At 34.9% G+C, this 23,555-nt stretch overlaps 1 protein-coding gene and 1 long non-coding RNA gene across 3 annotated transcripts in view; one reads left to right on the top strand and one right to left on the bottom strand.

Moving 5' to 3' along the window:
- LOC114929411 (uncharacterized) overlaps positions 1-23,555 on the top strand; it is an 86,918-nt gene that overhangs the window by 44,067 nt on the left and 19,296 nt on the right. The gene's annotated exons all lie outside the window — the stretch shown is intronic.
- Positions 11,483-15,358, bottom strand: LOC114929400 (uncharacterized). The gene is made up of 4 exons (XM_029300959.2): positions 15,266-15,358; positions 14,458-14,743; positions 13,250-13,435; positions 11,483-12,921 (listed from the first exon to the last, which is right to left on the bottom strand). The coding sequence occupies exons 2-4, from the start codon at positions 14,710-14,712 to the stop codon at positions 12,874-12,876; spliced, it is 489 nt and encodes a 162-aa protein (XP_029156792.1). The 5' UTR covers positions 14,713-14,743; positions 15,266-15,358; the 3' UTR covers positions 11,483-12,873.

Consider the following 23,555-nt stretch of genomic DNA (forward strand, 5'->3'; position numbering starts at 1 on the left):
CACTTAATTCTTCCGTGAGACGCGAGATGAAAAGCCGACATCAGGCATGCTCACCGCTAAATGTGTGCGCTAAATGAAATAAATTGGAGCCGGATACTTTGTTCGGTGACTTAACATCCTTCTGTGGGATCTCTATCTCATCGATGTGGCGCGATTCACAGCTTCTCTTGAGAAGGTTGTAGAAACGCAAGGCGCGACGCTTACGGAGGAGTCGCAGAAGGAGAAAAGGGGAAAGACGGAAGTAGATAAGGAGAAAAGATTGAGACAGAGAGAGAGAGAGATAGATAGAGAGAGAGAGAGGGAGAGACGCGGAGCCGCGGTGGCGGCTGGACGTTTTATGCGCGCTGCGCAAAAGATGCCTTTGAATCCTTAATTCCCTTTGAAACTCTCATTCTGGGAGCAAAATGGCGAGAACGAGGCGTATTCTTCGGCTGAATGACGTATTGAGCGAGTTTTGTATGCCGTTGCGTCCGCGGCCGGCTCATCCAGGGCCCTAGGACCGGCTTATACGTTATATATACGTATTACGTTCTCTTTCTCTCTCTCCATCTGTCTCTCTCTTTCTTTTTCCATATCGCGACCGCGACGAGAGAAACGTCCGTGTGAGTTCGCGACTCCTTTTCCTTTCCTCGAGATGAGCCTCCTCTTTTTCTCGCACCTTCGTGCACAATGGAAAAATTTTTTTTCTTGTAAAAAAAAAAGTCCCCGTTAACATTTTTGTGTTAAATATTTAAAACATTCATGTGTTAATTTAATATTACTGTTCTGTTGATTAAATCGCGGCGATTCTTTCGGTTCCCCGCGACGCGTTTAACGCTTTCATTTTCCCCGCATTTCGCTAATTATCGTCGGAAAGTCGGAGGGGGCCGAGGCGCGCCGCCACGTGACAGGAGAACTGTCAAACACTAAACGTCAAACTGGCCCAGCGCGAGGCAAAACAAGACACGTTCAAAGTCTTCGTGATCTACAGAGTGTTTCTAAAATTATGATAGAGATTTTGAAATAAGAAAAAGGTTCCTATAAACATGGATCCAAAAATGCTTTTCCTCCGAGTTATAGCTCCCTAAAGTTGGCGAAAAAATCGAAAAATATATTCTAGCTCTCGGAGACTTTCTCACAAATCGTTGAAATTTTGCTCAACATTTTTGGACCCACGTTTATACGAACTTTTTCTCTTATTTTGATCTCTAGAATACACTCTTAAAATCTCTAACATAGTTTTAGAAACACCTTGCATAGTAAAAAAATTTCTTGTTAAAAATGGTTCTGTTAAAATTTTTGTGTTAAATATTTAAAACATTTATGTGTTAATTTAATATTACTGTTCTGTTAATTGAACTTAAATGTTAAATTATTAAAACAATTGAAAAAAGTGTAAAAATAATACAATATGCATCTATTTTTCACTTTATACAATAAATATATTTCGTATTGTTAGTAATAAGATATAGCTGTTAAAGTTTACAGAAAATGTTTTTTTTTTATAATATAAGCAAGGATGATAAAATGTAAAATTAACATTCTCTTTTAATTAGTTTCTACATTAAAAGTATGTTAATTTTACACAAAATTGATTTCAAATTATTTGAAGTTTCCATTTATTTTGTGTTAAAATATTAACACAATATTTGTGTCTCCATTCAACATATCCATATTATGTTAAATTAACAAAAAAATTTATGTGGACCGTTTGGGATATATGATATCTGTTAAATTTAACAGAAATTTTTTAATTGTGTGGTAAAAAAAAGTTATCTCTTTGTCTTTGTAAATTTCTCTAAAAATTATTTTTTTTTTATATTAAAAGCGAAGATCCAACGTGATAGATTTTTAGCGAAGAGGAGTAACCTTTTATTTGCACTCCATAGTCCCCCATTTCTTTTCTTCGAGTTTTCTCCTCTTGGTTTATCGTTTTTTGACGGGGCACTTTTACAGCAGAGAAAGCTATCTCTCTCTTTCTTTAAATTCTCTACAAATTATTTTTTTTTATATTAAAATCGGAGGATCAAAAACGAAAATCACTGTATCAAGGAAACGAGATTATCTTTTTAGCGAAAAGAGGGTAACAAACATTAAACTTTATTATTTTCTTTTTAAATATTAAAATTGGTAAATTTAGGAGAAACTCTATTAAGAAAACGAAATTATCTTTTTAGCAAAGAGGAATTAACATATATTGAACTTTTCTCTTATTCACATCTTAGCCTCCACTTTTTCTTTCTTCGAGATCACGAGGCAGAGAAAAAGGTATCCTTGTTTTAATTCTGTAAAAATAATTTTTTTAATTCTTAAAATCGGAAGATCCATCAGAATCACCAAAGGAAACGAGATTATCTTTTTATCGAAGAGAGAGAGAGAGAGAGAGAGAGAGAGAGAGAGAGAGAGAGAGAGAGAGAGAGAGAGAGAGAGTAACACACATTGAACTTTCCTCTTATTAATTCGCATTTTATTTAAGTTTTCCCTCTTCTGGTTCATCTCTTTCTCTAAATTCTCAAAAAACAATTTTTTAACTATAATATCGGAAGATCCATCAGAATCACTAAAGGAAACGAGATTATCTTTTTAAAGAGAAGAGAGAGCAACACATATTGAACTTTCTTCTTATTCGCATATTATTTAAGTTTTCCTTCTCCTGGTTCATCTCTTTCTCTAAATTCTCAAAAAACAATTTTTTAACTATAACATCGGAAGATCCATCAGAATCACTAAAGGAAACGAGATTATCTTTTTAAAGAGAAGAGAGAGCAACACATATTGAACTTTCTTCTTATTCGCATTTTATTTAAGTTTTCCTTCTCCTGATTCATCTCTTTCTCTAAATTCTCAAAAAACAATTTTTTAACTATAACATCGGAAGATCCATCAGAATCACCAAAGGAAACGAGATTATCTTTTTATGGAAGAGAGAGAGAGAGAGTAACACACATTGAACTTTCCTCTTATTAATTCGCATTTTATTTAAGTTTTCCCTCTTCTGGTTCATCTCTTTCTCTAAATTCTCAAAAAACAATTTTTTAACTATAACATCGGAAGATCCATCAGAATCACTAAAGGAAACGATATTATCTTTTTAGAGCGAAGGAGAGCAACACATATTGAACTTTCTCTTATTCGCATATTATTTAAGTTTTCCTTCTCCTGGTTCATCTCTTTCTCTAAATTCTCAAAAAACAATTTTTTAACTATAACATTGGAACATCCATCAGAATCACCAAAGAAAACGAGATTATCTTTTTAGAGCGAAGGAGAGCGACACATATTGAACTTTCTTCTTATTCGCATATTATTTAAGTTTTCCTTCTCCTGGTTCATCTTTTTCTCTAAATTCTCAAAAAACAATTTTTTAACTATAACATCGGAAGATCCATCAGAATCACTAAAGGAAACGATATTATCTTTTTAGAGCGAAAGAGAGCAACACATATTGAACTTTCCTCTTATTCGGATTTTATTTAAGTTTTTCTTCTCCTGGTTCATCTCTTTCTCTAAATTCTCAAAAAACAATTTTTTAACTATAACATCGGAAGATCCATCAGAATCACTAAAGGAAACGAGATTATCTTTTTAAAGAGAAGAGAGAGCAACACATATTGAACTTTCTTCTTATTCGCATTTTATTTAAGTTTTCCTTCTCCTGATTCATCTCTTTCTCTAAATTCTCAAAAAACAATTTTTTAACTATAACATCGGAAGATCCATCAGAATCACCAAAGGAAACGAGATTATCTTTTTAGAGCGAAGGAGAGCAACACATATTGAACTTTCCTCTTATTCGCATATTATTTAAGTTTTCCTTCTCCTGGTTCATCTCTTTCTCTAAATTCTCAAAAAACAATTTTTTAACTATAACATCGGAAGATCCATCAGAATCACTAAAGGAAACGAGATTATCTTTTTAGCGAGGATAGGGTAGGGGCTAACACACATTGAACCTTCCTCCTATTCGCATCTCATCTCGGTCCCTCTTTATCGCCTCTAACAACTACCGTGTCGCGGTAATACTCCCCATTGCCGGGGTAGTATCAAGCGCATCCCGGAATTCCGGATGGGATCCGCGGGAGCCATCGATCGTTCCCCGCGGAAATTCTCGTCTAACGAGACGGCATCCACGTCGTCGTCGGCGCCAAGATTCGACGAGCTGAGAAATCTCGCGACGCGGGCTGCGCGCTTCAAGAACTGGGCATTATCGGTCGTGGGGGGTTGAAAAAGAAGGGCGGCAGGGAGCTTCTCGCGGATACAATTTCCCGACGCAATTTTCTTTTCAGTCAGCTCCGGCGAATCCAGCGCGCGCGCGCGCGCGCTGGGTGGCAAATGGCAGAGAGAGAGAGAGAGAGAGATGGTGTAGGGTGCAAAAGGAGCGAGAGGAGGTGCGGCGCAGCCCATATTCGTGCATTGTGGCACGTTCCATCGCGTTCTCAACTGAACTGAACTCGACTCAACAGTGGAGGACACAATGGGCGGTATGAATAAGTATAACAGACAGACACCGGTACAGACAGACACAGGTAGCTCAGGCCGCAGTATGTGAATGAGGAACCCATTTGATAACACGCCTCCACAGCCACCCAAGTCCATTGTGTCGCTTCCTATTCAGCTGCTCTATGCCCTCTTCTCCTCCCCTGCCCCCTCTCTCTTTACCATCCCCCTCTCTTTCTCTCTCTCTCTCTCTCTCTCTCTCTTTGCTGGATTCTTGCTCCGTCGCTGATGTTACCCCTCTCGCTCGCTCAAATTCTCGTTCCAATATCATCGCGGGGATCTTGTCCTATCTGTCCTGCACCTGTATTATGCACAGTGGAAAAAGGCGCCAGGCACAGATTCTGCCGCGCCGAGTCTACTCCTTTTTCCCTTCATTTCGCAGATTTGGATGAGGAATTAGAGATACGAAAATTCGCCGAGAATCGAATATAATTTATGGAGAACTTGACGTTCACTTGCGCCATCGTGGCCCAGATTTTAAATAAATAGTATCGTCTTTAGAAAGGGATTATTTATATGTGTTAGAGGCAGAAGTCTCTTTTTAAAGAATTTCTGGAAGCATCAGATTGATTTATCTCGTCATTTCGATATTAATTTTTCAAAAAATTTGAAATGTAAAAAATATCGAATTTTCATATATTTATATTTTTTTTGCATATATATTTAGACTCGCAATTTTTAAAGTAAGGGGGTTATATCAATCCACGAGAATGATCCTGGGTGCAAGATCGAATGAAAAATTAGAGATACCGCGTACGAAAATCGACGAATAATTTATGAAGAACTTGACGTTCACTTGTGTCCTAAATTTAAATAAATATTCTCATCTTCAAAGGAATTATTTATTTTAAAGGCAGAATTGTTTCTCTCTCTTCTCAAACTTTTGAAAAAATTTTTGAAAGCATCAGATTGATTTATCTCGTCATTTTGATATTAATTTTCAAAAAATGTGAAATGTCAAAAATATCGAATTTTCATATATACATATTTTTTTGCATATATATTTAGACTCGCGATTTTCAAAGTAAAGGGGTTATATCAATCCACGAGAATGATCCTGGATCGAATGAAGAATTAAAGATACTGCGTACGAAAATCGACGAATAATTTATGAAGAACTTGACGTTCACTTGCGTCATCGTGTCCTAAATTTAAATAAATATTCTCATCTTCAAAGGAAATATTTCTATGTTAGGGGCAAAGCTCTTTCTCTCTCTTCTCAAACTTGTGCAAGAATTTCTGGAAGCATCAGACTGATTTATCTCGTCATTTCGATATTAATTTTTCAAAAAATTTGAAATGTCAAAAATATCGAATTTTCATATATACATATTTTTTTGCATATATATTTATACGCGCGTTTTTCGAAGTAAAAGGGTTAACCATCCACGAGAATGATCCTGGATCGAATGAAGAATTAAAGATACCGCGTACGAAAATCGACGAATAATTTATGAAGAACTTGACGTTCACTTGCGCTATTGTGTACTAAATTTAAATAAATATTCTCATCTTCAAAGGAATTATTTTAAAGGCAGAGCTTCCTCTCTCTTCTCAAACTTTTGAAAAAATTTTTGAAAGCATCAGATTGATTTATCTCGTCATTTCGATATTTATTTTCAAAAAATGTGAAATGTCAAAAATATCGAATTTTATTATATACATATTTTTTTGCATATATATTTAGACTCGCGATTTTCAAAGTAAAGGGGTTATATCAATCCACGAGAATGATCCTGGATCGAATGAAGAATTAAAGATACGGCGTACAAAAATCGACGAATAATTTATGAAGAACTTGACGTTCACTTGTGTCATCGTGTCCTAAATTATAATTTAAATAAATATTCTCATCTTTAAAGGAAATATTTCTATGTTAGGGGCAAAGCTCTTTCTCTCTCTTCTCAAACTTGTGCAAGAATTTCTGGAAGCATCAGACTGATTTATCTCGTCATTTCGATATTAATTTTTCAAACAAATTGAAATGTCAAAAATATCGAATTTTCATATATACATATTTTTTTGCATATATCTTTATACGCGCGTTTTTCGAAGTAAAGGGGTTATACCGATCCACGAGAATGGTCCTGGATCGAATGAAGAATTAAAGATACCGCGTACGAAAATCGACGAATAATTTATGAAGAACTTGACGTTCACTTGCGCTATTGTGTACTAAATTTAAATAAATATTCTCATCTTCAAAGGAATTATTTTAAAGGCAGAGCTTCCTCTCTCTTCTCAAACTTTTGAAAAAATTTTTGAAAGCATCAGATTGATTTATCTCGTCATTTCGATATTTATTTTCAAAAAATGTGAAATGTCAAAAATATCGAATTTTATTATATACATATTTTTTTGCATATATATTTAGACTCGCGATTTTCAAAGTAAAGGGGTTATATCAATCCACGAGAATGATCCTGGATCGAATGAAGAATTAAAGATACGGCGTACGAAAATCGACGAATAATTTATGAAGAACTTGACGTTCACTTGTGTCATCGTGTCCTAAATTATAATTTAAATAAATATTCTCATCTTTAAAGGAAATATTTCTATGTTAGGGGCAAAGCTCTTTCTCTCTCTTCTCAAACTTGTGCAAGAATTTCTGGAAGCATCAGACTGATTTATCTCGTCATTTCGATATTAATTTTTCAAAAAATTTGAAATGTCAAAAATATCGAATTTTTATATATACATATTTTTTTGCATATATCTTTATACACGCGTTTTTCGAAGTAAAGGGGTTATACCGATCCACGAGAATGGTCCTGGATGCGTGGCTGGACCAGCCATAGAAGTCAACCTGGGACAGCAGCCGCGGCTCGCGTGTACGTGTAGGTTGTATACCGAGAGAGAGAGGGTGAGAGAGAGAGAGAGAGAGAGAGAGAGAAAGAGAGAGTGAGAAGGGGTAGGGAGGAGCACCGACCAACAACAATGAGGCAGAGACAAAGCCCAGGTACAATGCTGATGTTGAACTCGACTGATTTCGACGATTTTTGGCCTTTGCATGTGCATCGCGCGTTACTCGACAATGATTCCCGCATACGTAATCATCGCTATAGCCGCGAAACTCGGGTACCCTCGGCCCGTGGCAGCGGCTCTCATTCGCGGTCTCTTTTCTTTCTTCAGTCGGCGGCAGGACCTTTTTTCTTTTTTTATAGAGCGTCTTTGCGTGACCCTATAAAGTATCAATCACGCTGATATAGCCATTTGTTTGATAGCTGCTCTCAAGCTCTAACTCGTCTAATAATAGCTGCCAGTGATAGGTAATTTACACAATTTTTCATAATATTTATTTAATATATTTGATATATTTAATATATTTAAGCGAGGGTCGCATTTGAATGCTATCATGTCGAAATAAGCTGATATATGATTAATTGTACATAGAATTTATTTTTATAGAACTTATTTTCTTATAGTGTAGCCTCCTCCTTCTCTAAGAAATTTATAAAATGAGATTTTTAATATAGAAATTTTAAAATTACAATTTAGAATTATAATAATTATAATAGAAATAGGAAACTTGATTTGGTATAATGTCTAGACATTTCCGATTTGATCTTAAGGACCGATATGTTTCATCGAGGTTCAAAGTTTATTTCACGCTCCGATAGATGATCCGAGGTGACCGGAAAGTTCTGAGTCCTTACAATTTTGCACTTTATACACACATTATATACCTACACTATATAATGTATCTATTCGTTTATTAGACCATGCTTAGGTTCAGTGATTGAAATGATTGAAAAATCAAAAAATATGTTGAAGATAATTATTATTAACATAATGCATATACATACATATACATTTATACGAGAATCGTAAAATTAATTTTAATTACGCAAGTCAATAAGTCAATTATTTCTTATAATATAATTTACATTAATTTGATATTTTTTTTGTTTCTCAGAATGTTAGATGTACCTACATCACAGTTGGAAAAATTGTGTTTTCTTATTAAAAACGGTCCCCTTTAAAATTTTTGTGTTAAATATTTAACACATTTATGTGTTAATTTAACATATTGCTGCTGTGTTAATTAAACTCAAATGTGAAATTATTAAAACAATTGCAAAAAATAACATAATGTGCATCTATTTTTAATTTTACACAATAAATATGTTCGTAATTATTAGAGACAAAATTTATCTTTTAAAATTTACAAAAGAATGTTGATTTTATTTTCTAATATAAGTGGGGATAAACTGCAAAATTAATTTTATTTTAGTTAATTTTTACCTTAAAACTATGTTAATTTTACACAAAATTTATGTTAAGTTTATTTGAAGTTTGCATTTATTTTATGTTAACATATTAACATCTAATACAATATTTGTGTCACTATTTAACATATCCGTATTATGTTAAATTAACACAAAAATTTCTATGGACCGTGTAGACGTGTTATATTTGTTAACAGAAATTTAACACAAACTTATCACAAATGTGATATTTTATAAAATAAAAATAATTATGTTAAATTAACACAAAAATTTCTGTGGATCATTTAAGACATGTGATATTTGTTAACACAAATTTTTCAATGATGATCATATATTTTATAAAATAAAAACAAGTACGCGTATTCCTCTTGCATAAACTTACTGTCAGTTAAGAGTAGAACTTTATCAAGACGAAAACTTGTGCTTTTTCCGAAAATAAATAAATCGTCGGTCACGCGCGTGGACTCGCTTTTTCCGACTCCCGCGCGCGAAGGGTGGATCCTGATCGATTGAGCACCGCTGACCGCACCTGAATAGATACATTGTGCCGAGGCGGCCTATTGACGGGCGATTGTTCCCTCAACAATAACAACAATATCTGAATAGTCGTCCTGCGCATCTCTCGCGCGTTGCACGCACCCACGCATCCGCGCGTGCACGCGCGGACGGACGGGGGCGCTCGCAACGCGCGCGCGGATACATGCTAGCTCCGTTAGTGTATATACATATATAAGTGTGTATGTGTGTACACGTGCGGCCTAAAAGGTTTTCTCGCACACCCCGCGAAATACGCGCGAGCTGTATGTATACATATAAACGTCAAATGATGTATATTTAGCGAATGTTCGGGAGAGCCCAAACGTGCCGCCGAACGAGAATCATTCTTAATCTCTCGCGATCGTTGATCTCGGAACGGGAAGCAGAATTTGGTAATGCATTAATATTTTAGCTCGATGTTGTTTTCCGTAATAATAATAAACTGTGAACATAACCTTACTCGCGTGCAAAATATAATTCATGGTCGCACGCGGACAAGTGATATGGTTCGTAGAATTAGAAATAAAAATTATGACAAAATTTGAGTCCTATCTTATGTTAGTAGAAAATAATATTTTTCTTATATTTTCTTATAATGTGAAAATTTTTCCCTTTTTTTAGTGATTTATCTTTTCCAAAAATGTGTGAAAAATTAAGACAAAATTGAATATTATTATATGTTAGAATAAAGAGTAGTATTATTCTTGTAATTTTTTCTTATAACGAGTTTTTTTTTATAAAATTGATTTATCTTTTCCGGAGCTGCATGGATAAAATTAAGAACAAATCAAATTTGAATACTATTATATATACTAATATACAGAGAGTAAAATATTTTTCTTATAATTTTCTCATAATAAAAAAAATTTTTTTTTAATAATTGATTTGTCGCGTTCTTTTTCGCGGATAAAATTAAAACAAATTAAATATAAAGACTATTATATGACAAAAAGCCTTTCCTTTTTTCCAGTCATCGATTCGACTTTTTTAGATAGCTAAAATTAACAACAAATCAAATTTGAATACTATCATAGAGAGCAGGATTATTTTTATATAATTTTCTTATAATGAGAAAAATATTTTCCTTTTTTAATTAATAATTGATTTGTCTTTTTCGCGAATGAAATTAAGACAAATTTGAATACTAGTATTGAAAGTAATCTTTTTCTTATATAATTTTCTTATAACGAGTAAAGTGTCTTTTCTCTTTTCCAATAATTAATTCATCTTTTTTTGCGTGATTAAAATTAAGACAAATCAAATTTGAATACCTATAATTTCCTAATGAGAAAAATATATTTTTATAAAAAGAAATAATTCGTCTTTTCCGCGGATGAAATTAAGACAAATCAAATTTGAATATTATCGTACGTTACAGAGAGCAGTATTTTTCTTCTATTGAAAGTTTTTTTTTTAGTAATTAATTCGTCTTTTCCGAATGCGTGAATATCTGGCACGCGCGTGTCGAATAAGGATTGGAGAACGTCACGCGTTGCCGATACAGATGCAAGTTTCGCGAGCGGTGGTTCCTCTTATCAAAGTGTTGGTCGGGATTTGTGGATAGAATCGGCCACAGGCGTTACGCTCGAGCTGAAACAATGCAGAGGCACGAGGGTCCGAGCGATCAATCCCCTTGTGCGGCTCGTGAAACGGCACTAATGCCTTTCGCGCGCGAATTTACACACTAATTCGCCGAGCCCGCTCATCTTCAAGTAGCATCGGAGAGGCTCGTTGATTTTGCGACACGCGACGATTATATATATATATACCATATATGTGTGTGTATTTTGCGGAAAATAAAATTACAGTTAGCTAAATTTTAGAAGTATCCCTATGTTACACCTGAAATTTAGTTACCATACCTAAATTTTAACTGTGATAGTAACTAATATTTTTAAAGAGAGAAAAAATTATTAAAAATTATTTTTGAACAATTAATTAAAATGATTAAAAAAACATATTAGTAACTAATATTTTTAAAGAGAGAATTCCTCGTGAATTATAGAAAAAATTATTAAAAATTACTTTTAAAAAATTAATAAAATTAAATTAAAATGATTGAAAAACATACTAGTTACTATAGCTAAAATTAGGGATTACATATTTAAAATGCAACTTTTTTCGGAATCTGATTTTGTAATTTTAAGGAAAAAGTTGCAGAGCGCTTCTTATCCCCTCGTGTCTCTTTATGAAAATCAAATACGTACATAAAGACAAGAATAAGTGATTTCGTCAGATTTTTGAGCGAGTGGTTTACATGATTTTATTTGGTGTAAAAAATAGATATAATTATAATGCCGCAACAATATATTGAGATCTATAAAAAATTGTTTATCATGCATTCATAAACAATGGTCAAGATGTATGTATATGCAATATGTGCCGTCGTAGAATTGTACATTAATATTCCTCCGTAGCAGGTATATTATTACATTTACCGCGAAAATGTAAGATTGATATGATTGATTGATTTTCGGCCGCTTGATAAATCGCCGATCGTTCGTGATATTGCAATATTGTCTATCGGTGCGTCATTTATATAACGATGCTCCATAAAAAAAAAAAAGTTAATTGCGGCACTTGTTCATACAATTGCAAAAATATAAAACGATACACGATCGACTTACGTCGATGACGATGACAATCTTGACAACGAGATATTTAAATTAATAATAAATTTGTATAAAGAAGATAGATATATATAGAATACATATAGAAAAGATTTCTTTCCGAACAAATAGTGACTGCGAGTAAAAACTTGCAATCTTTTTTTTCGTCGAATGTTCGAAACTTGTTTGACATAGATTATAAATTGTCACATATCGTGCATAAAGGATCTCGATATCGTTTGATCGTTCGATGGATCGCCGATTGTTTAATCAGACGATACTTTATGCTCGGACTGCTTTATAAAGTGCTGATGTTTCTATCGTCATTCGTCCGAAGTATAATTAGGTCCATACGCACTAGAATATAGTTAAGGAGCATCTTGTAAGAAAGAGATGTTATAAAAACATGAAAGAATTATATAATCGGGCGATAAAATCGATTTTGCATCGTATTAAAAAAAAAAAAAAGATTTCAGAACTATATGTCTAAAATTAGACGCCATAGAGACATTGGATTAGCCTAATTAATTTATTTTTATTCTGATGCAAAATTCATTTCAGCTCTTTTCATTTCACACCACTCTCTTACAAAGATAAAAAATATAGGAAAAGCTCTACTTCCAATGACCATTGCAGCCCGTATCCGGTTGGGGGAACGTATATCATTTAAATATATAAATATATATACACACTCGAATCTCTCTAATTTAAATAGATATATCCTCCTCAAATATACGAGGAATAAATAAAGCTCTTAATAATTAGGAATTATTTAAATTATCAATATTCATTTCTCACTTGGCGAATACCGCGTATGGCGAGTTGTAGCCTCCCTTAAATAATTTTAAATATCTATACATATCTTATATACATCTATGATTTTGATCTTGTGTGATTTACGATACACGTCTCCGTCTCCGGCTGCCGCTTATTCGGTCTATCACAGTCTTAGTTGTCCACGATGTTGGACGTGGGGCATTATTGTCGCGTTCAATCGTTTCGTTATGATTTCGTCGATATTAAAAGACGTATGATTGTTCGCAGAATCCACATTCGTCGCAGCGTTTCTAGAAAGCAATTACGGTCATTAAAATTGTGAAAACTTAACTTAATATCAAATTAATATGGAATACTTCAAGTTAATATTCAAAAATACATCTATGTATGTATATATAAATTATTTATATCAATTATATAAATTAATTTATATATAATTATATTTTTATATATATTACTTGTATATATATTTATACAATATATACTGCATTATTATATTATTTAAATTAATTTCTTATTTTTTATTAATTATTTTCCCTCAATGAGAAAAGGAAGAGGAGGATATAGACTGTAAATATTATCGTTATTTTTTACTATATCATGTATATGGATACATACCATCGAATATTCGTTCATTAATTGCTCGTTTAATCGATAATACACCGAGCGATTGGTTACAATATTTCGAATTTCGTGTCGAGATAACTTTCGATCCATTTTTTCCCAATTGTACGATGATCTAATGTTCGCTCCCAAATTCAGTATGTCGCGTCCTCCGTGCATTATGCGAAGCGGTGCATTCATCTGGAAGGAAAGAATCTTTCTTTATTCTCTCTTGCATACACGTACAAACTTATTAAGTATACCAAAATTTAGGCATGAAAATGGTTAGTAAAAGCCAGATATTAGGTAACAAAATAATTTTTATTTTCCATATAAGTATATATATATAGGAATTTAAAATTTAAAATCTGTGTCTGACTTTTTTACTAACTCTTTTCATACCTGAATTTATATTTATATATCGGAGCCTTTTTAATTTATGATTTTAATGCAAAAATTCGTGCAGCAATATTATTAAAGTTATCCAGATGAAAAATTTGTGTTAAATTTAACAGATATCACATATCCCAAATAAACTACAGAAATTTTTATGTTAACTTAACATAATATGAATATTTTAAATGAAGATACAAATATTGTGTTAATATTTTAACACAAAATAAATGCCAAACTTCAAATAATTTAAAATATATTTTATATAAAATTTACACAGTTTTAAGATAAAAATTAATTAAAAATATGTTAATTTTTTAGATTTTAACATCCTCACTTATATTATAAAATAAAAAATCAACATTTTTTTCTGAAATTTTTAACAGATAAATCTTGTCATTAATAAAAGAGAACATATCTATCGTGTAACATTAAAAATAGATGTACATTGTGCTATTTTTACATCTTTTTTCAGTTATTTTAATAATTTAATATTGATGTTAAATTAACACATGACTGTGCTAAATATTTAATACCAAAATTTTAACGAGAAAACCAAATTTTCCTACTTTGTATAAATACGACTGGATACATTATTTTATTTTGACTAGATAAATATTCTTTAGGAAAATAATTCAAGACATGTGCCAATATATTATAAATACGACTGTATCGCATCTTTTTCGGGGGAAAAAAAAATCTTTTGGAAAATAATTTCTCTGAAATTTTCTTTCTCTCTCTCCATCTATCGATCCGTCTATTTTTTTTATATAGGATTCTTACAATCCCTCTTTATATCAGGTTCTGAATTATTCGCGCGTGATGTTTACCTTCTCATTGCACGACACTTTGGTGGGAGTCTCTGGTCTCGACGAGATCGGCGTTAATTCGGCTGACGCTGGTTCGCTGGACAGTGCGAGACTGCTGATGCCGCTGGACTCACTTCCGGTACTTGGAGAAGCTCGTCCGGAATCGCTCAAATTTCTCGAGCTCTGTTCGTTCTCGAGCGTAAGAAGCTTCATGCTTAACGCGGAAAACTGTTCCGGATCTAGACCGATTAATGGTAGCGCTAACGTCAATGCCATAATTCTTGTCTTCTTAACGCGAATTTTCGACCTGAAACGAATCGTTACGTTAATATTGATACTTAATGATATTTACAAGATCACCGATTGGTGCAGCGTCACAAAAGTGATTTTTTATTATATGTCATTTCGCATATTTTGATGTTCCACGAAGCTTTTGCCGGCGTCAACATTCTGCGTCACCACACTTTGTTTAAATCTTTTAAAATGGGAGAAAAAAATGAATGCATTTACTGTTACAAAGTAAAATTAAATTAAAAATAAATTTGTATACATATCACAAATATACAAATTCGCAACATTTCTTATTTAAATTATGCAAAAAATACATGTATGTTTTTTCTGTCATCTCAACACTTTTTCTTGTTATAAATATGATTAGTGAACCAACACAATCTACGCGATGTATGTTTACAGGTGGATATTCAAAGCAAAACTTATTCCATTTCCAAAAATATGATTATTAAGTAATTTCAATTTAGTCGATATGATATTAAATTGATTATCTTTTACTGTATTTTATATTAAAATTTCACTTTCACGTCGATATTACCTGGACTAGTAGAGTCACTTTAACCGTGTGAACCGTTACAACTTCAACAGACAACTGAAAGTCTTGCTTGTATATATCCTGGCGTATCTATTCGCCTGTACATGTATCTTTTCGTATGAGAACACGTGATGATAAACACGACCTTCTAACGTTATTATTCGAAGCGCGAGTGAGAAGCATTCGATTATACATATACTCTGTTTTATGACAAAAGCATTTAAATATTAACGTTAAATAACGAAATAAATACAACGCATAAATTTCTTTAAGAAAAAAGGAAATTTTAAATAAATTAAGGCATATTAATATAATTAAATCATGTAGATGTAATTTTATAATACTCGTATTTTTGATCCGAAAACTGTAAAAAATATTACTAGAGGAAACGCTTTTTGGTATAAAAGCACGGTGGTAGAGTAATGATTATCGAGAAAATTGGCTTTTCTCGTAAAATTGTTAATTTATCTGATATGAGAAAAATTCTTTACCGACCAGAGGTTGGTAAGATCAGTTTCTGTTGGTACCAGCAGCCTGTCACGAGATACCAACGTTCCACAACTCTCTAGTAGAGAGTGCCTGTAATACGTTCAACCCCGTCTTTAGTAAGGCTGGTGGCATCTTCGAAGTCTGCTTTACCGACTACAATTTTATGGTCTTTTCCCTGATATTATTTCCACATTAAATAATTAAAATTATATTATTAAGTATTAACAATATTCAGGAAATGAGTTTACATCTAATACAATAATAATTGCTGGATTGTTTCGATGATATAAATTTGTATTGCTATAATTGTCATCAGTTACCATACGGGATACAGTACCGGTAAAGGATATTATTTGGACAACTGTACGTTGCTCCTTGATCGATTCCTTTTCCTTGCGAAGTTATTTCCTTAACATTCCGCTAGGACATCAATATGTGGAAAATCGTGTTACGTTCTCGCGTTTTAATTTATAATTTTCATTATTTGTTTACCGATTTGGTGCAAAATTCGCATATAAACTGCTTTCTGGCATCAGATTTGCTTGATCAAACAGCACAGATGCAAAAATACGTGCAATGAAACGTTCTATCTTAGGTACATTCGATCGAGCTTTCTCGCGAGCGCTTTTTAAAGACTATAGTCTATATAATACATATTTAAACATAAGGGAGTAAGGTGGTCCGATGCTACTCAGTAAACGTTACAAGCGATGAGCGTCGTTTGATATTTGGTGTTTCTCGTCGGCCAGTAACAAATGTGTAGTTTGTCCTCGTTCTTTCAGCCAATTCGTTCTCACGGTATTCTGTGTCAAGTGCGCTGGATAGACCATGGTTGGAACTGTCAAGGAATCGTGACGTTGGAAGGCTCTAGCTTACCTCTTTAATATTTGGAAGAATATTGCGCCTTTCTCTCTTTCTCGTTTAGCCTGTGCAACTGCTAATGTAATGTAGAAAAAATAATTGTGTCAAGGGAAAAAGGACTATGTGAATTTTAAGGAGCTGTTGCACGACACACACAATCATACATATATGTATACACACATATCTTCACCATCATCATTATCTAATGGAAATAAAATTCGAATCCACATATTGGAGCAAGCGGCTTTCCTTAATTGATGTGCTGATGGAAGAAAGTGGTCGTGTCGCGATTGGCATCAAGAGGTGTTTTAGGAATTCACGAAGACGAATACAATGGAGGTCTTCTAAGTTTCACCTCTATTAAAAAAACTAGATGTACATATATATATATATATATAAGCTCCGCGATGGAGTTGGTGAATCGCGCATTCTTCTCTACTTGGTGTATGTTCCTCTAGGAGAAAAAAACTTAAATCCGTCATCTGGACGAGGAAAAGAGGCGAGGAGGAGCAGGAAAGGATCTCTCTCTCTCCAAACAAAAGGACGTCTCTCTCAATGCTCGATATATGACTTACCTATAAGTGACTACTCGACCTTTCCTGACGTCTCTTCCTCCCTCGTTAATCGATTACTAGAGTAAGCCAACGCAAGGAAGATGAAGTATCCCGTGAAATCAAATGTGCTGGATTCACACAAAGAAAGAAGGTGTGAAGTATAACGACGGTGGAATTGTTTCTTTCAAAGTTTGACGCGCGGTGTATTTAAATCGCTTACTGGATGAGAAACATGCATCGTTGGGTAACAAACAAGCTTTAATACCTGTATAGCTCTTTACGGGATTCAACTTCTGCACGATTCTTGAATGGATCTACTAGACTAAGAGTGTTCTAGGATATTTCGAGAACTATTGGTTGAAAGGTGCGGGCAAGCTCTGCTTGGAATCAGGTTGAGATTTCTCGCGAACTGTAGTAACAACTTTGACCATCATTTTGCAAATTGAAATATAAAAATATCTTTTTTTTTATTGCTGTGATATATCTTATTTTCGACATGCTTATGAATGGCTATCGTTTGTGAAAGATTTATTTTCCATATACCTGGATTTTCCATGATTACCGACGTCGAGTTCTGGTTTCATGGTTCGCCGTCAGAGAGCCATCCTTGTTATCTCGAGCACTTTATGAGAGAAAGAGTTTTAGGACCCTTTAACTTCTATATTACAAGATAAAATCTTTTCTATAAATTTTACATTTATAGGTACAGTAAATTTCTAAATTATATATTTTTAAATTTGAAATAATACATGCTTTTATAATTGTCTTACAGTATAGATTAATGTGTTTATGTATATTTACCCTCATATGTAAACTTTAACTTTTATAAGATAAACTTTTATAAACTTTACATTTATATGTGTACAATAAATTTTTAAAAAAGTGTTAATTTTATATTTAAAAATATATAATTTAGAAATGTACTGTACACATATATATGTAAATGTAAAGTTTATAGAAAAGACTATCTTATAATCAAAATTAAGGTTTACATATACACATATATCTATAATGTAAGACAATTATACAAAAAATTTATAATTTCAAATATAAATATATATGTAAATTGTTTATATAAAACGAATCAATAGTATTTTATGATACAAATACAATTACTTTATTATCTATGCGATATAATTTTCGTAACGCTAATAGTAATTTATTTTTATATAGATTGAAATTTTCACATTAATATATCTTGAGACATTTGTAAAACTGTGCAGAGCGATTAAAATGCATCTAATTTTGATTTTATTAATGACTGTTAAAAAGAAAAACGCAAAGATAATACTCGCTATTATTTTTTTGCTATAGAAGAATATATTTTAGATAATTGGCAAATTGGCAAATTTATTATACAGGGTGTATTTAAATAAGTGCGAAAAAATAGGAGGTGATTTTTTGTCGAAAATTAAGCACAATTTCTTATATAAACATATACTTTTATAACCCTCCCTGAGAAATTATACTTTTGTAAAGAGGGAGGTAAAAAATTAAGATTTTATTTTTTTCCAATTTCAGATAAATTAAAAAACGAAACTTAGAAAGAGAAATCACCAAGTTTATTACCACCCTTAATTTTCGACAAAGAATCATCACAGTGTCGTGCTTAAATGATCTTAAAATTAGTTAGTTAAAGATGAGATAAAAATTTGTAAATTCATCTTAGATAAGATAAAGATGACTTTGTTTTAAATATATCTAGATAAAAAACAAAATTATATGGCGATTGATCTAGATAATTTTCAGATAATATTATTTTTAAGATTGCTTATGTAAACACAGTTATAAACAAATTAAAATTATAAAAGAGATATAAAGATATATTCATATATTTATTTATAAATTTTTATCGCTTACTGCTTAAGTTCTACTATTTAAGTATTTCTATATGTGCTATTGTTCTAAACTAAAATGATCTGAAAAATTATTCTAGATAATTTAGTAAAGATAATACTTATTTTCATCTAAGATGCAGATAAGATGAAGTCACAAAGTTTCATCTAGATAATCGTCTACATAATTTTCTTCAGATACCAGCAAACACTGCTAATCAGCCAGAATGCGAATTCCATTGGTTGTGCGTGCTATATCTTGAAATATTTTCGTCATAATATATCTGATATACCGGGTGTACGTAACGCGCAGCGTTACAACGTGTCGCAGCCGCATCGCATCACATCGCATCGCATCGCGCGACCCATCCGGTGGCCCTAGCAACGCACATGCGCCCTTCTTGGACTCTCGCTTCTCCGGTTTCTCTCTCCGGATGGTTGGGGATTGGCCCGGAGTAACACCCCCTTATAATGGGTTCACCCGTCCGCGTCGAGTGCTGGAGAGAGAGAGAGAGAGAGAGAGAAAGAGCGAGAGCGTGAGCGAAAGAGAGAGAAACGGAGCAAGGGAGAGAAAGAGGATAGGAAAGACGGAGATGAACGAGGGTAGGTTTCGGGGGGCGAGAGACGTAATTCCGTGATAGCGAGAGAGGAGCGAGAAAATCGGACGAGAGCGAGAGACGACTCCGGCTGCCTGCGAGAGCCGCGCGCGCGAGAGGGATGAGGGCAACGGAAGCCATATTGATTTCCCTATGTTTCCCCCGTGTTGTTACTATAGCGCCAAGCGAGGGTGCGAGGAGTAGGCAGGTACCTACCCTCCTCGACAGCCACCCCGTTCTTCTAACTGTCGGTTGTCCGGCGAGAGAGAGACTCTGTGCTGTACCACGTATATATACATTTCGTTCCCGATTCTCTGTTCGCCTCTCGGTTGTCTCCCTTTTCCTACCGCTTTTTTCCCTCGCGGCCTTCTGCGTTTTGCTCGCCAAGTATCACCCATTATTTTCTCACCGTCTGCCTCGCGTTGTATCATTACGGATCGAACGAACGATTTTGATCGCGGATGTTTTCGAAAACGCCAAGATATCAGCGGAAAAAATTCCCTCGCTTTCACGATATTTTTTATCACGTCGACAGAGATTCCATGGTCTTATACATATATCTTTGAAAAATCAAAAATACTACGAGCGTCTATTTAGAAGAACAATATTTATTCTTCATTATATAATATAATACCCTAATAACACACATATCCCGAAGACGTTCAGAGAACATCCTGAGGATGTTCGAATGTCTTCTGAATATCTTCTGAAAATTTTTCGGACATGTTGCGCTATTAGAATATTTTTTCCGTCTCTGGGAGAGTTTCGCGTTGTCGCATAATACCTTAACAGCACACATATGCCGAAGACGGTCAGAGAACATCCTGAGGATGTTCGAATATCCTCTAGATATCCTCTGAATATTCTCTGAATATTTTTTCGGATATGTTGCGCTATTAGAATATTTTTTCCGTCTCTGGGAGAGTTTCGCGTTGTCCCACTAATACTCTAACAGCATACATATGCCGAATACGTTCGGAGAATATCCTGAGGATGTTCGAATATCCTCTAGATATCCTCTGAATATTCTCTGAATATTTTTTCGGATATGTTGCGCTATTAGAATATTTTTTCCGTCTCTGGGAGAGTTTCGCGTTGTCCCATAATACTCTAACAGCACACATATGCCGAATACGTTCGGAGAACATCCTGAGGATGTTCGAATATCCTCTAGATATTCTCTGAATATTCTCTGAATATTTTTTCGGATATGTTGCGCTATTAGAATATTTTTTCCGTCTCTGGGAGAGTTTCGCGTTGTCCCATAATATTCTAACAGCACACATATGTCGAATACGTTCGGAGAATATCCTGAGGATGTTCGAATATCCTCTAGATATTCTCTGAATATTCTCTGAATATTTTTTCGGATATGTTGCGCTATTAGAATATTTTTTCCGTCTCTGAGAGAGTTTCGCGTTGTCCCATAATATTCTAACAGCACACATATGTCGAATACGTTCGGAGAATATCCTGAGGATGTTCGAATATCCTCTAGATATTCTCTGAATATTCTCTGAATATTTTTTCGGATATGTTGCGCTATTAGAATATTTTTTCCGTCTCTGAGAGAGTTTCGCGTTGTCCCATAATACTCTAACAGCACACATATGCCGAAGACGGTCAGAGAATATCCTGAGGATGTTCGAATATCCTCTAGATATCCTCTGAATATTTTCTGAATATTTTTTCGGATATGTTGCGCTATTAGAATATTTTTTCCGTCTCTGGGAGAGTTTCGCGTTGTCCCATAATACTCTAACAGTACACATATGCCGAAGACGTTCGGAGAATATCTTGAGGATGTTCGAATGTCCTCTGGATATCCTCTGAATATTCTTTGAATATTTTTCGGATTTGTTTCGCTATTAGGATATTGTTTTCCGCCACTGAGAGAGTTTCGCGTTGTCGCATAATTTGTAGGAAACGAAAACTAGAGACACGGGGCGCTTTTATTCAGCTTTTTCGGTCAGGAGCGTCGAACACGCCGGTGCGAGACGCGATTCGCTCATTAACGACAGCGCGATCGTTCATCACTCCTGCCATAACATCGCGTTTCGTGGTCATGCGTGAATCGGACGAGATGTTTTCCCCTGCGGAGCGTCCCACGGATGCGGAAAGTATCCAGAGCACAACCTGGGTGGTCCAACATATATATATATATATATATATATATATATATATATATATACACACACAATACATATATATCAGCTGCGCAGCTTCCCAAACCGCCGCGCGTTCTCCTGCGCTTTCCTACGACGATGTCCTAGGACGCTCTTTTCCCGGGGTCACGGAGCAGAGAGGAGAGAAGGAGAGAGAGGAGAAAGGGGGATGGTTCGCCGGTTGGAACGAGGGAGACGGCGAATCGTGCGGTTGTTACCTAGTGATGCATGGCTCGGTAATAGCTACAATACAACCAGCTTACAAGAGGGGTTCCGCTACCATGCCGCCTCTCGGCGACTTGAGATTTATTGCCTCCGGGCGGATCGTGGATTCCCAGATTCCCCGGTTTGCTCTTATAAATGACTCCTATTAATTGACCGCGCGATGGTAGACAAGGAAAAAGGGAACGCGGCGCCCGAGAGAGCACCTGATCCATTTCCACGCGGATGATTCCGCGGCGCAGGTGATAAATTATTCGCCGGTTCAGAGATGTTAGGGGAACACACACACACACACACACACATATATATATATATACAGATTTTAATGCGTTTTTATGTGTCTTAAAAATTTCAACCCGGACAAAAATAACGATCTCGATCATTTTTGCAATGTCGACGGCAGGAATGCGATACAAGGAGATAGCCAACTCGAGATGGACGCGAGATTATCACTTCGTCGCGGTAATTCGCCGTAAGCGTTATTCGTTACTCGATTCCGCACACGGGGGCGAACAAGAAAAAAAAATACAATTTACTCCTCAGCGTCGGACAGAATTTTCCGCGGTTGAAATTACCGCTTTCATCGTAGCCGCGCGGTCAATTTAACGTGCAAACTTCCCGAGCAGCGCACGGGGAGTTCGCGGGAACATTCGAGTCTCGAGAGCTGAATAGGGGGAGAGTTCCAACCTCCGTGGGTGTTCTCGTTTCTTCGTTTTCTTTTCTTCCCTTTTTTTCTCTTCATCCCCCTCGCCCGATCGTTCCGATTTTAAAGTGCCAATCAGCGAGGGGGAGGAAAAAAAGAGTGGAGAAAACAAGGAGGAATATTCGATATCACTGGACTCGTGCCACGGCCACGTGTCTGACGCGCGGGAACAATGAGAACTAGACACACTCGCAGGGTGCTAGCACGAGCGCGGACAACCCCACGAAGCAGCCGGCCATATGACGAGAGAGGGAGAGAGATATCTCTCGGCGGCTATTAAACGTGTCCTAATGCATTTAATGGCGAGTTCTCGTGCGCGATCAAGAGGATGGCGCAAGCGTGGGTGGCCTGCGTGTCAAAACACGCGCGTTCAAAGAGCACGCGAGCCCGCGTAATGCGAGACTGAAGCAGCTCGGGAGAGATCTCTCTTCGAATTGTTACAGGAAATCCGAAAATTGTCGGCGATTTTTTACATTGAAAAATCCAGGAATTTTTGTGGAATTTTATTCGGGGATGTTTCTTAAAAATATATTGTGCTCTTTGATAATTTTACACGCGATCCCGCGTAAATCAAAACTGAAATAGATCGAGAGTAATCTATCTTCGAATTGTTACAGGAAAATCGGAAATTGTCGGTGATTTTTTACCTTAAAAAATCCAGGAATTATTGTGGAATTTTATTCGGGGATGTTTCTAAAAAATTGTGCTTTTTGATCATTTTACACGCGATCCCGCGTAAATCGAAACTGAAACATATCGGGAGAGATCTTTCTTCGAATTGTTACAAGAAAACCGGAAATTGTCGGGAATTTTTTACCTTGAAAAATCCAGGAATTATTGTGGAATTTTATTCGGAGATGTTTCTTAA

Source organism: Nylanderia fulva, unplaced genomic scaffold (genome assembly GCF_048542155.1).
Source record: "Nylanderia fulva isolate GAGA-0341 unplaced genomic scaffold, ASM4854215v1 Scaffold44, whole genome shotgun sequence".
Lineage (NCBI taxonomy): Eukaryota > Metazoa > Arthropoda > Insecta > Hymenoptera > Formicidae > Nylanderia > Nylanderia fulva.

Excerpts from the sequence above, each read along its gene's own strand:
- LOC114929400 (XM_029300959.2), bottom strand. The coding sequence starts at position 14,712 with ATGGCATTGACGTTAGCGCTACCATTAATCGGTCTAGATCCGGAACAG. Across the intron at positions 13,436-14,457 it reads AAGTGTCGTGCAATGAGAAG|ATGAATGCACCGCTTCGCAT; the intron begins GTAAACATCACG and ends CTTTCCTTCCAG. Across the intron at positions 12,922-13,249 it reads TAATGAACGAATATTCGATG|AAACGCTGCGACGAATGTGG; the intron begins GTATGTATCCAT and ends ATTGCTTTCTAG.